Source organism: Vanacampus margaritifer, chromosome 16, assembly GCF_051991255.1.
Source record: "Vanacampus margaritifer isolate UIUO_Vmar chromosome 16, RoL_Vmar_1.0, whole genome shotgun sequence".
In the NCBI taxonomy this organism is placed as follows: domain Eukaryota; kingdom Metazoa; phylum Chordata; class Actinopteri; order Syngnathiformes; family Syngnathidae; genus Vanacampus; species Vanacampus margaritifer.
In genome coordinates this window covers 4,643,800-4,657,489 of record NC_135447.1, presented here as the reverse complement: position 1 = coordinate 4,657,489, position 13,690 = coordinate 4,643,800, and the positions used below count along the sequence as shown (strand labels likewise).

Sequence of the window (13,690 nt, the reverse complement as noted above, 5' to 3'; positions counted from 1 at the left end):
TTTATTATTATTATATTATATAATTTATTTTATTTAAAAAAAAAAAGATTAGTATAAATTAGGTCGTCAGGTGATTAAAATGTTTTATTTTAATTAATCACATTACTTCAATAGTTAACTCACGATTAATCACAAATTTTATATCTGTTCTAAATGTACAATAACAACTTTTTTTCTAGGTTTTCATACATGCCTGACGCCCCGAATTTTTAACAATCATCTAGTCAGGCGATTAAAATTTTTAATCGTAATTAATCGCATGACTACAATAAGTTAACTCACGCTTAATAACAAATTTTATATCTGTTCTAAATAAACAATAAAAAAAATCTAGGTTTTCATAATCTTGTTAACAAAAGTACAAAAAAAATGTTAAACTAAAAAAAAAAAAAGTTAAAATAATTTTTTGACGTCTATAACCGTCAATGGCAGTAAATGAGTTAAGAATTCAGCTCGGAGGGGATGTAAATAATGATATCTGAGACTGATGACCCACGACCAAGGAGACCCGCATTGATAGAGCTGTTTGAATAAATAATTCAAATCACCAATAAAATATGCTCTCTCTTGCGCATGTCGCTGCTGCCTCTTGCTGCTACTTTATTATAGAAACCCACCTCAAGATTAGGAGACGTCAGTCCAGACCAAATCCTCAGCTGCTCTGGCCCCAGCAACTCCACCGCATCGCTTTAGTGAGCTCCAAGGCAGAAGGGGCGCAGTTGCTCCCGTGAGCTCCAGCCAGGCACAGACAACACAAGGGTCAGGAGGGCATGTCGAATGAAGAAAAAAGGTCAAAATGGCACAGCCCACACCTCAAGGCTGATCGAAGCCCAGACGGCTCCGTCTCTATAAACGAGAGCAAATGCTTGGATGGGTTTTTGTTTGGAGGAACTGAAGTGACGGGAAAGATCTTTGGGATGAATGGAAGGAGAAGATAGCCAAGCAATGTACTTACGGTGAAACATGGCGGAGGCTCAGTTATGTCTGGGTCAGGGTCAGTTCAGAGTTGAATGAAATCGAGGCATTCTGGTGCAAAATGTAAAGAACAAGTCAAGCATGGATTTTATAAAAAGACGGCTTTACGGTTATACAAAGTAACTCCAAAATTTCTTTCAATACCTTAAACTCTTTCACTGCCATTGACGGCTATAGACGTAAAAAAAATCATTTTTACTATTTTTATTGGTTTCATATTTTTTTCCACTTTTGTTAACCTAGAATTTTTTTTATTGTACATTTAGAACAGATATAAAATTTGTGATTAATCTTGAGTTAACTAGTCATGTGATTCATTACAATTAAGAATTTTAATCGCCTGATGCCCGTAATTAAAAAAAAATTAAATTTTAAATTTTGTAATTGTAATTAATCGCATGACTTCAATAGTTAACTCACGATTAATCACAAATGTTATATCTGTTCTAAATGTACAATATATATTTTTTTATGTTTTCAAAAGTGGAAAAAAAAGTGAAACTAATAGAAATAGTTCAAATGAATTTTTGACGTCTACAGCCGTCAATGGCAGTGATTGAGTCAATATATATTTCCGTCCGTCCGTCTTCTTCCGCTTATCCGGGGTCGGGTCGCGGGGGCAGCAGCTTTAGCAGGGAAGCCCAGACTTCCCTCTCCCCAGCCACTTCAGCCAGCTCATCCGACGGGACCCCAAGGCGTTCCCAGGACAGCCGAGAGACATAGTCTCTCCAGCGTGTCCTGGGTCGTCCCCGGGGCCTCCTGCCGGTAGGACATGCCCGAAACACCTCCCCAGGGAGGCGTCCAGGAGGCATCCGAACCAGATGCCCGAGCCACCTCAACTGGTTCCTCTCAACGTGGAGGAGCAGCGACTCGACGCTGAGTCCCTCTCGGATGACTGAGCTTCTCACCCTATCTCTAAGGGAGAGCCCGGCTACCCTGCGGAGGAAACTCATTTCGGCCGCTTGTATCCGGGATCTTGTTCTTTCGGTCACGACCCACAGCTCGTGACCATAGGTGAGGGCAGGAACGTAGCTCGACCGGTAAATCGAGAGCTTTGCCTTTCGGCTCAGCTCCTTCTTTACCACAACGGACGCTGTGTGGTGAATTAATATATATTTTACAGCACATATTTGACTGTACTGTATATACCAATGCTATCGGTACTTGGTCCCAGTTCGACGCTTCAGAAAACCGGTTCTACCCGGTACTGTAAGGTCTGAAAGGACATCACCGGCGCTATATCATGACGTGACTATGGAATCAGTGCGGACAAAATATTTGTCAAGTCTGTACATTGGCTTCTCCCGGATCTTCAGTGTACATTGTGTACCCGGGGATTAAAGGACGTTTGGTCTGAAGACTGTTCCATGAATTCAGGAAGGGGAAATGTGTGCATTAAAATGGCTGTAAACATGACTCATTCGAGCGACAAAGGAACAATCCTGCTGTGTTATTATTACTGGAATTGGGAGGGAAAAAAACATATTGTTTGGTCCACCATAATATGTTTGACTTTACAGGATTTCAAGTCGATTTGAACTTGAAATGAAATGAAAATGAAAATGTTATAAAATAAATGTCTTAAAGCTGGACGCTCACTTTAATAACTTGAGCTCGGTTATTTCCCCTTGCTGATTGTGTTTTAAATGTTCTAAGAAGGGTAACATACTCACCCACATACAAAAAAATAAATAAAATAAAAAATATAAAAATAAAAAAATATATATATATAAAAAAAATTTTTTTTTAATAAAAAATAAAAAAGGAGAGCAATGATGACATGTCAAATCGAATGAACAATATGAGCTCTCCTTAGAAAAAAAGAAAAAAAAAGTATTTGTTTATTTTCTTCGCTGTTAAAACGTAAAACTCCGCCCCTCTGGTTTCAGAATCGGTTGGAATTACGTAGCTAGCGCAGACGGTTCGGGAGTTACGGTGATTTGAAAAACATGCGCATTTTCCTGTCGGAAGACAAGAAGAATATATTTCATGCCCCCTCAACTCTCTGTTGTGTCTATAAATAGTATTATTTTTGTAAAACTCCTAGCACACTTTCTGACGATGAGAGTGCCACTGCCACCTACAGTAGTGGATGTGCAATTACACTTTATTGAAGTACAGGGAAAAAAAAGATAATCCACTCATTAACTCTTTGACTGCCAAAAACGTTAAATAATGTTTAGTAAAATCCTAGGGAGGAGTGCCAAAGACGTTAAAAGACGTTTGTTTCAAAACAGAGGTGAAACTAACCATTTTCTATTGTTGATTACTGAAAAACGGAATAAGGTAAAAACAAACTTTTTTTTCTGATGAAAGATGAGAGTCCAATTTTTCATTTGGTAGTGTGTGTGTTTCCATAGTCCAAACACAACATTTTCTGTGGACCTTGAAAGATCAGTCAAAATGCTTAAATGGGCTGGCACCCACGGCACCCCTTTTCTGAAAACGTCTGGCAGTCAAAGAGTTAATCATTTTTTGTTGTTCTCCTCCAAAATGAAAACCTCAAAATTGAAACCGTGATGACACGCGGCACATTGTTGCGTACACAAAAGGGCGGAGCTTTATTTACAGCTGACCAACATTCAGCTGAAAGACACGTCAGTGCGTTTTTGAAGCTTCACTTGCGTCTTTAATTTTTGAATGCGGCGAGACTTATCGCCTTATCGCCTCGCAGCCGCTGGGGCCGACGATTAGTGGGGTTATCTCCCATCCTGCACTGGGGGGTGGTGGGGGGGAGGGGGGTTGCTCGGCCCTGGGTAGAGACAGGAAGGAAGGCTTCAGAGAGTGAGTGGTGACTCAGTGGCTGCGGGCCACATAGCAGAAAAACTGCCAGAGGTAGGTCCAGGTCCAGCAAGCTATTTTGTTTGAGGGAAAAACACACAGGATCCCGCAGACATGTTCAGCATATCAAACACATCTCAAAGAAAGAAAGGGGGGGGGGCAGAGGGAGAGAGTGGAACAACTGTGTTCGAGGGGCTCCCTCCTAGGCTCTACCCATGAGACCACCGTCTGCCCTCGCGATGCCAAAAACCCTGCAGGGCAGAGCAGGAAAACACACAGCCGTCATGGCTGAATCATGCCAACATTCAGCTCCTTTTTTTTTTTTCTTTACATATATGCCTCCACTTCAGATGTATGGAATTTCACAGTTTAAAACATTGAGCACTTAAAATATTCACAAAACACTCAATGTCTACAGGTAAGGTGGATTAAAAATATATATATATTAAATTAAAATCATTAGATCAACTGATTCTAGTACAGTATTTATTTCAAGGTATCGCGATACTGGTATCAACCACTCTCTTGTCCGATCAATAACTAGAAATTAGAATAGAAAAATTGAAAAAATAGGTGAACGGTATGGGATTTTTTTTAATAGGTTTTAGGTGAACTAATGCATACACACTCACACGTACATGCACATACACACACACATACAAAATAAAAATGTATTAAAAAAAAAAAAAAAAAAAAAAAGAGAGCAATTATGATGACATGTCAAATCGGTAAAATTACCGAATGAACTGAGCTCTCCAGAAAAAAGAAAAAAAAAGAATAGAAAAATTGCATTAATTTCATGCCATTTTAAGGAAACGTGTTATATTACACAATAGGGATGCAACAATAACGGCAATATCGTGATATCGTGATATCGTGATATTAAAAGCGTCACGATATCGTCGCCATTATGTCACGATATTAAAAGCAGCTCATCCGTTAAAAAGGCCAGGTTGTATTTCATTTGTGCAGTTCTAGCACCCTCTGGTGTTTAGTTCATTAGTGCAGGTTAATTTTAAACAGGAATGTTTTGGCCGCTGCAGCGGTTACCACTCCTATAAATCAGACATACCAGCAAATATTTTTCAATATCTTTGTCAAAAACAACAACTTTTGGCCTGCTTCATCCAAACACGATAATAATGATAATAATAATAATAATTTATTTTTTTTTAAATATGTATGCATTCTTCATCCAGGGAATGTCGGATGCTTCCATGCAGCTGGCAAATGGCAAAAGTCCAACCAAAGGTGTCAATATTCTCTGGTAGATAAAATATTGCAGTGAAATCGTGTAAACGGTTTAGCAAAAAAGCATGCGGGTGAAAAGTTGAGGGTTATTTAATTATTATTGTTATTTTGAAAAAATAACAGTTTTGTATTCATGGTTGTGTGTAAACATAGGGCTTTAGCATCACCAAATCGTATATATTTCCTGTAGACAAATCGGTCTAGGTTATACGAGGGCACAGTCGTTTTTTTTTTTTACCTGCTCTCAGGTCCAGCTGCCTGCTTGTGGTTTGCTGACCTTAGTATACATCTCAAATCATGCTCTCTAAGTGAGGTTGAGATTGCAGTCCGCCGCTGGGTGGGTTCGAGTTGTTTTTGGCGTTTTTTTTTTTTTTGCTCAAAGCGAGCGAAGAAGCAATTCAGCACCTCTGCTGGCCAAGCCAAACACTACAACATCGGTTTGAGGTTTGTACTTTGGGATTTAAGGTCTTCTAGCGAGCGATGGCATGCACATTGTGATTGTAAGATTACAATTGCAGCATCCTGGGGGCTTTTATACTGGTCAGTGGAGACTTTGAGCACATTTCTCTCTCTCATCTCATCTCATAATCACGCATTTAGGCTGGGCAATGGGGGAATGAAAAATGCGGACTTCCTGTATGTCAAATGTGAAGGGGGCATACGGCTCTTCTTCTCTTCCTCCTGTGGGGGAATCTGAGCACCAACAGGTCGCTGGTGGAACAGCAGGCTGCCAACATAAGGACTGACCAGGACTGACCAGTATGAGGCCACCGGGTTGCTGAAATTGTAATTGTGCGATCACAGCGTGCATGTTTGTGCATAGTTTGGTAGCAGGCAATAATTCATCCATTTTGTTGGCCATCTGTTTTCTATTATTTTTATTATTATTGATATATTATTATATTTTTTATTTTTTAATTAATAACAATAATATTAATAATATATATTATAATTAATTTTAAAAATAAATAATAATAATAATAACAAAAATAATAACAATAATCACAATAACATCAACGATTTTGGCCCGACGCCAGCGATATGTAAGAATAAGAATAAGTTACCCCGTTATTAGTAAAATGTCAATTCACTAAAACATGCCGTCTCAGCTATAACGACAAATTAAGATATCTTCCATTGCAGATATGACTTGTGTATTTAACTTTTTATTATTTGTGAATGCTAAGCTATACCAGATTCTTACAGCTTTAAATTTTAAAACGGTTAATGTATATTGTTTCGACTTGTCCTTTGTGGGATAAATATGGCAAACGACTCAAAAAAAAAAAATACACATTTTAAAATCAAACCTAATTTAATATTTTGGTCTAATTATGATGCTGTATGACCTTAAACATATAGCTTTAGATATTCCACTGTAAATGTATTAGAAATATATTGCGCAATCTTTATGGTCACTGTTAGTTAATAATTATGAACATCACATTTTAATATATATTAATATAGCAGCTGAAGTTGTTCACATTAATAAAGCAGTGCTTCTCAATTATTGTTTTGTTACGCCAATCATTTAATAAGAAACGTCACACCCACTCATCCACACCCATTTCACAACCGTCATTTATCTTATCCAGCCCATCCTCATGACTCGTGTTTGCAGTTGTTTCTTCGGCATCTGCAGCTCAATCAGGTGCGCCTCCCTCATTGGCTGCAGGGCGCAAAGGGGCGCGGTTGCCATTGCCAGGCCACGCCCCTTGCGCTCGCCTGGTTGACAGGAGAGGAAAAAAAGACAACTCAGGAGCGCACTGGCCCTCAGTCACTACACACTGGTGGAAAAATATGATCCCGAGAAGAGCTCATCCCGCGCTCCAGCTTTCAAGACAACACTTCCACAGCGACTAATACCACGGAGGTCCTCTCACCCGTGTTCAAGTATTTCCCCCCCCCCCCTTCACCCCACCCCAACCCCCCTCGTTCAGTTTTTCTTTTTCCTCCAGTCACTTTGCATGCACCAGAATGTGCGTGGAAGGTGATGGATGCGAGCTGGAAGGCTGCAGCAATTTGGACGAAGTGCGCACGCTGTCGGGCGGCATGAGCCCCGCGCTCAAATCCAACCCGGACCTCCACGCTTGCAAACCCGGGCAGAAATTTCGCGCCGCGCTGCTCCGATGCCGCTCGCCGGTCGTCGCTGCTGTCATCCTCAGTTTCGGGAACGTACTCAATTACATGGACAGATGCACAGTAGTCGGTAAGAGCTTCTTTCTCTCTCTACTATGAGTAAAAGCTTTGGGCGTTAAAGATTATGGAGCAGGGTCCGATTGTCATTTTGCTGGGCGGATTAATTGGCTGGAAGCTTCTTCGGTCTTTATGAGCTCACCTCAGCTCAGACGGGCGGAACAATGGGATCGCCTCGGCGCAGTGGACACACACTTGCCGTGTTATTTCCACGCTGTGTAGACTCTTGTGTTGATTTAATCAAGCCGCCGCGCCTTCGCTATCTCTCAAGGAAATGCTTCCACGGTGGGTTTAGTGATCACCGATATGCCGCAGATAATCACTGATCGATCCGCTGAGACTCTCCTTCCACAACCGTGTGTGTCACGTCGATGATGGTTGATAAATGTTTAAGATGGATCTGAAGGGGGGGGGGTGCATTAGTTCCTGGGGGGTGGAAGTGGAGGTTTAGCTCAATATTGGAAAAGCCATGTGGTGTTAATCCTTCTCGGCCACATTTTTTTTTTTTTGGGATGCTGTTTGTGAAACCGAAACTAAAATGGAAACAGATCATGTGTGTTGTTTTGTTAAGATTTATATCCAAGCCAATTTTAGATAAAGATAATATTGGTGATTATAAAATGGAATCCGAGTCAACTGTTTCACTAGTGATACAGTCCGAAATCGGACATTGTACTCTTGGCAGTGTATGAGTTAAAAAATATTGCTGCAGCACCAAAGAATGGAAGGAAGTGTAAGCAATTAATTCCAGGATAACGTTTTTTTTTTATGCTTATTTGCTTTGATCCAATCACTTAAAATCACTCCTACATTGTTACGTTGAGTTGTTTGCTATCCATACAATCCTTATTTCTAGTCAACAGGATTTTTGAAATTGTGACCGTAGGAGTGTGTCCTACAGAACTGTGTACTCTATAAGTGGCCACATGCTTGCGGCTCCGCATTTTGAGGGCTTCAGATCCAGTCTGTCAGCTCGAAAGAGGCTGAGCCTTGAGGGTGTGGATGGTCACCGCAGTCTAGACTTTCATCTGCTAACCGAACCTTGCTAAGAAACACAGTTTAGCTGAAAAAATGATGATGTCACAAACTTGTTGTACAAGACAGGTGATGATGGGGAACGTGGACCGCAGGCCCATCCCTGTCACCTGAACTCGGCAGACCTGTTTTGCATTATGCATGGGCACGATGTGCATTGGAAGAATGTCCACCAAACATGTCGTGTGAGCTTATCTGCCATCCTTCCGCCTCCTCCAATCTTTCTGCGAGGCTTTCTCTCTCCTCCCCTGCTGGGTGAGCGACATTGCGGTAGCAATTAGATGGTGGAAGATTACCAACACTGTGCATCTGTGTTGCGCGGGGCATTGTCTCCAGCTCTATGTGCGATATTGCAACTTCTGAAAAGTTAGTGGATCTATTTATTCTTTTACCCAAGTTGGGTTATTTTTTTGACGCAAATGTTTTGAGAGTGTGAGCCAAACACAAACATGATGATGCTGTGGAGGTTGCTCGTACCTGAAGAGTGACATGCGGAGAGTTAAACACACACACAAAAAAAAGTTGGGTTAAAAATACAGTAACCCAATTTGGATCAATTTGACCCAACTTTCTCAATTTTCTCAAAGTCAAATCAAAATTACCCCATATTTAGATTGGTCCCTTTTACAAAGTAAACCCAAATTGGGTTATTTTTGACCCAACCTTTCTTAAAGTGTTGAATCTAAAAAGTTGGGTCAGTCCCTTTTTGACCCAATTTGGGTTATGTTTTAAGTATTCATATAATCATTTTGTGGGTTGCTTTTGTCTTTTAGTTTGTCATTTAACCCAACTCTTTGGGTTAAATCAATAACCCCAAAAAGTTGAATCCGTCCCTTTTTGACCCAATTTAGGTTATTTTTGACCCAACGGTTTTTAGAGTGTGGGTCGATTTCCTAACACACTCACTGGGTAGCTGTGGATTTTGAGCAGTTACTTCTACCCAAGATTGGGTTAATTACTTTAACCCATCAGATTGGGTTAAAGATTTGATTTGAGCAGGCCGAAGAGCTGAAGCTGGTTGTTATTTTTTGGTTTTGTGTACAAAAATTGACATGAATTTAAGGCAACGGTCGCTGATCGTGGAAGCTGAATGGCACCGCCGACTTGAAACACGGGGATTGGGTGGGTTGGAAGGTCCGATGTAATGATTTACTGTGGCAAACCTTAAAATGGGAAAGTTGCTTCTTCTTCTTCTTCTTAGAAAATGTTGGTATTATTTTTAACCCCAGCTATACTGATAAAGTGGTAACCCATTTTTTTGACAGCTTGAACTTATCAGTATGGGTAATTTTTACCGCTTGTTGGATCTAAATCTTTGGACCCAGCGTTGGGTTAGTTATTTCACTCAAACTGGGTTTTGTTTTACTAGCACCAGCAGGACCCATACACAAAATCCATATTCACTATTTGTTTACCGTTTAAGCAGCAAATCATGAATCAATTTGACTGGGTTACTGATTTTACTTTGTACTTTTACGGAAAAACGCATGATAGTCCCAAAATAATAATAATAAAAAAATATATCAAATTTTGTCTTAATGGTAAATGGAGTGCATATAGTACTTTATCTACACTATATGTCGTACTAAGCCTCATATTCACTTAAAAAAAACAACAACAACAAAAAAAACATCAGAACAACCACCACTATTCATTCGTATCCGATTTGCTAACGCAGCAGCGTCAATTTATGGAAAGGCTTTCCATTTAAGTTTGAAATAACTTACTTTAACGTCCAGGATCCCTCACCGTATACTGGACAACGAATGCAGAATCCAGTGTTTTTCGCTTTTGGTAAAGTTTTATAATCCATCCGTGTTCTCCATCCATGTCATGTCTGCCATATGATTAGCTAGCTAACGCTAAGCTAACGCTAAGCTAACCTAGGAGGGTTCCTTTGTCCAGTCCAGCGTCCAAGTTTGCAAAACTCCCATCATGCTGGCATCAGATGTCAAAGGTGTTGATACACTGCTTAGATGGGCTTTATTGAGTGCTTAACAGTTTAGTATATGCTCATTAGCAGGCTAATTATTCCCATACATGGGCACACATTTCTGGTGTCGGGTCTCAAAGAACACACTTCACACAACGCTGTGCACTTGCCACAGTATTTACATGTCACACGCGTTGCCATTCAAACATTCCTGTGGCACAAGTACACCTATGATTCGTTCTTACTTGAATCCGAAAATTATGAGTTAATCATCGTGCAATTGTGATTGAAATACAATGAGTGAATCGTTATGCGAATCTACCTTTCTGCCCTTCAACCTTCAGTTTACTTTCTCTTTTTTCTATTCATCCTCTTTGCTTTCTGCATGCCCTGCAGTCATTTTCTCACCCCGACCACACAGTAGCAGGTACCTAATCCTGAGTCTCGTAGATCTTTAATGTCAATTAAACAGGCTTGAGTGCACACCCACAGAAAGCAAACACACAGAATAAATGCCCCCCTCCCCTACACCCGACCACTCTTCCAGGGATGAATGAGAGCGCGGAGTCGTAAGCAGAGGGGGGGCTGCTGCAGTGGAAGAAAGTAGATGTAGTGATGCCACGCCCTCCACCCCTGAACGTCAAAAGGGCTTTGTACCAATAGCCATGACTGTAGTGTGTTGTGTGTGCATGGATCACTAAAGCATTGTCAGTGAGACGGAGAGTGACCATCCCAGACACCGGAGCTATTCTGCCTCACAACAATGATATGAAAATTGCACCCACTGATGCACGGCGTTGTTAAAGACTTTCTGCTCATCCATGTCTGAGATGAAAAAAAAAAAAAAAAAAAAAACGCTCATAAAACCAACACATCCAGCACAAATTGTACTTACGCTCGAAAACAGTTGGGTCAAAAAATAACTCAAATTGGGTCATGAACTGACCCAACTTTTTGAGTTATTTAACCTAAAAAGTGGTCAAATAAAATTAATAACCCGCTATGCAATCACATTTTTGGGAGTGTTTTGTGTTTTTTTAATTTGACCCAACTTTTTGGGTTATTTGAATAACCCAATCTAATTGGGCCAAAAATGACCTGACAAATGAGTTATTTAACCCAAAAAGTTGGGTCATTTTAAATGAATAATCCACAAAGCAACTTGATTTCCTGGGTTGTTTTGTGGAATTATTCATTTGACACAACTTTTGGGGTTAATTGAATAACCCAGTTGAATTGGGTCAAATTAAATGAATAACCCAAAAATACAATCAATTTTTCTGGGTTGTTTTGTGGTTTATTCATTTGACAACTTTTGGGGTTAATTGAATAGCCTAAATGAATTGGGTCAAAAAATGACCTGACAACTCATTGAGTTATTTAACCCAACGTTTTAGGTTAATTGAAAAGCCCAATTGAATTGGGTCAAAAATGACCTGACAACTGTTTGAGTTATTTAACCCAAAAATTGGGTCAAATTAAATTAATAATCCACAAAGCAACCTGATTTCTTGGGTTGTTTTGTGGGTTTGTTCATTTGACACAACTTTTGGGGTTAATTGAATAACCCAGTTGAATTGGGTCAAATATGAACTGACAACTTTTTGAATTCTTTAACCCAAAATGTTGGGTAAAATTAAATTAGTAACCCCAAAAGCAACCCATTTTTTTTTAGGTTGAATCAACTATTTGGGTTAAATGCCCAGAAAGTTGTATCGGTCCCCTTTTGACCCAATTTGGGTTGATTTTAACCCAAAATGTTGGGTAAAATTAAATTAGTAACCCAAAAAGCAACCCATTTTTTTTTAGGTTGAATCAACTATTTGGGTTCAATGCCCAGAAAATTGTATCGGTCCCCCTTTGACCCAATTTGGGTTGATTTTGACCCAACTGTTGACCCAAATTGATGGTGAGAAGTGCCACAGAAATTAGACGATGATTGTATAAATGATTAGCAATTTTCCCAATAGTTGATGAGGGATATTTTGTAAACATTATAATAGCATCAGTCTAAATAGACCGGAGCTGCAATGATTAATTGATTAATCGACAACAAATGGATGATCAAATTAACTGATATTTACTTTTGAAAATCAATGAATGCATTTAATTTGTCCAAATCATCAGGATTTCAACCCCTCACCAGTATTCTCATTTTTCTGTAGTCCTTCATGTAAGCAGATTTATTATCTTTGAAATGATCAACATCTTTTTTTTCTGAAATGCATTTATATTTGTGCATTTTCTGCACCGTCAATTTGAAATCATGTCCTGTTTTTGAAAACAGGATGGAAATCCAAACTTGTTTGTACTCTGTCTTTTGTATTGATTTGATTTTGCATAAACATAAGTTTGAAAACACAGACCCATTTGTGGTTCAAATATAACTATAAATTAGGTTTGCTGAAGGTCGGAGGCAGCGAAAGCCAATAGCCACTTTCATTGCAGCTCAGCTGACTGCCGGCGCTGACGTTCAGTGCCCTACCTTCCTTTTTATGACCGAGACTGTGACGCAGACAAGGCTGCAGTGTGCTGTGCACTGCGACATATGAGGCCGTTTTCTTGAGAAAGGAGGAAGGAATTTCCGTGTATGGTATAAAAAGGTATACGCAATTTGAGCTAAAAATACTAGAAAGGAGAGCGCATGGACACTTTTATGGACACTTTTATTCTATTTGCTTCACAGTTTGCGGGCGCCACTATGTTTAATTTAATTTGAGTTGGCTTTGAATCCAAGAGTTGGTCCCGCAGCAGACACCCCTCGAGCTTATCATAAAGAGGGGATTAAGTGTTTTTCAGAGAATATGAGGATATGTGAGGCAGACGCTCGGCACTTAAAGTTATTTGCTTGATCAGTAAGTCAACCTTGATCTCTTTTATCTCCGCCGCCCCCTTGCGCGCACCCCCCCCCCCCCACACCCCCACCCCACACACCCCACAAAGTGGTAATTTGAGGGCTGCAAGATAATCGCATGGCGGCGAGCTGCAGATTAATGATTGCGTCATGCGTGTCAAGCTGTCACTCCAGGAATGCCCCAAAACAAAAGATGCATCTTATATACAAGCGCTTGTATACTTTTTGGCCTCTCAGACATAGATGAGCGCGGGGGTGATAATCCTCTTAAGGCGGCAAGCTCTTTGTCACGCAGTAGCAAAGATGTAGCGATATAGCCATAGTCTGACATGTATTCCTTGTCGCTGAGTCCATTTTCTCATCATCATCCACAATCCACACGGGTTCACACCTCTAGAACCTTTACAGTCAGCGTGGTTACAGGGTAAATGCGGCATGTATTTTTCCTCGCCGCTACATGATTTCCTGTCTGATGTCACCGGCCACAACAGTCTGGCGTGGAAGTGCTCAAAAGGCAGGAAAGGCCCGAAGTTTCAGTTCCACGGCGGCTGGAAAAGGAGGGAAGTGAGGAAAGAGGAGGCGTCTGCAATGAATCAAAGACGAATATATAAAAGTAGATGTTGGCCGCCTTTCTTCTTTTTTTCTCACTCGCATTTAGTTGCAGA

General features: G+C 40.2%; 1 protein-coding gene across 1 annotated transcript in view; it reads left to right on the top strand.

Moving 5' to 3' along the window:
- The first annotated feature begins 6,765 nt into the window (after nt 1-6,765).
- Nucleotides 6,766-13,690, top strand: part of spns2 (SPNS lysolipid transporter 2, sphingosine-1-phosphate) — a 64,959-nt gene continuing 58,034 nt past the window's right edge. Inside the window, exon 1 of the mRNA XM_077546968.1 lies at nt 6,766-7,216. Within this exon, the coding sequence (XP_077403094.1) occupies nt 6,985-7,216 (232 nt within the window). The 5' untranslated portion in view covers nt 6,766-6,984. The remainder of the gene's footprint in view (nt 7,217-13,690) is intronic.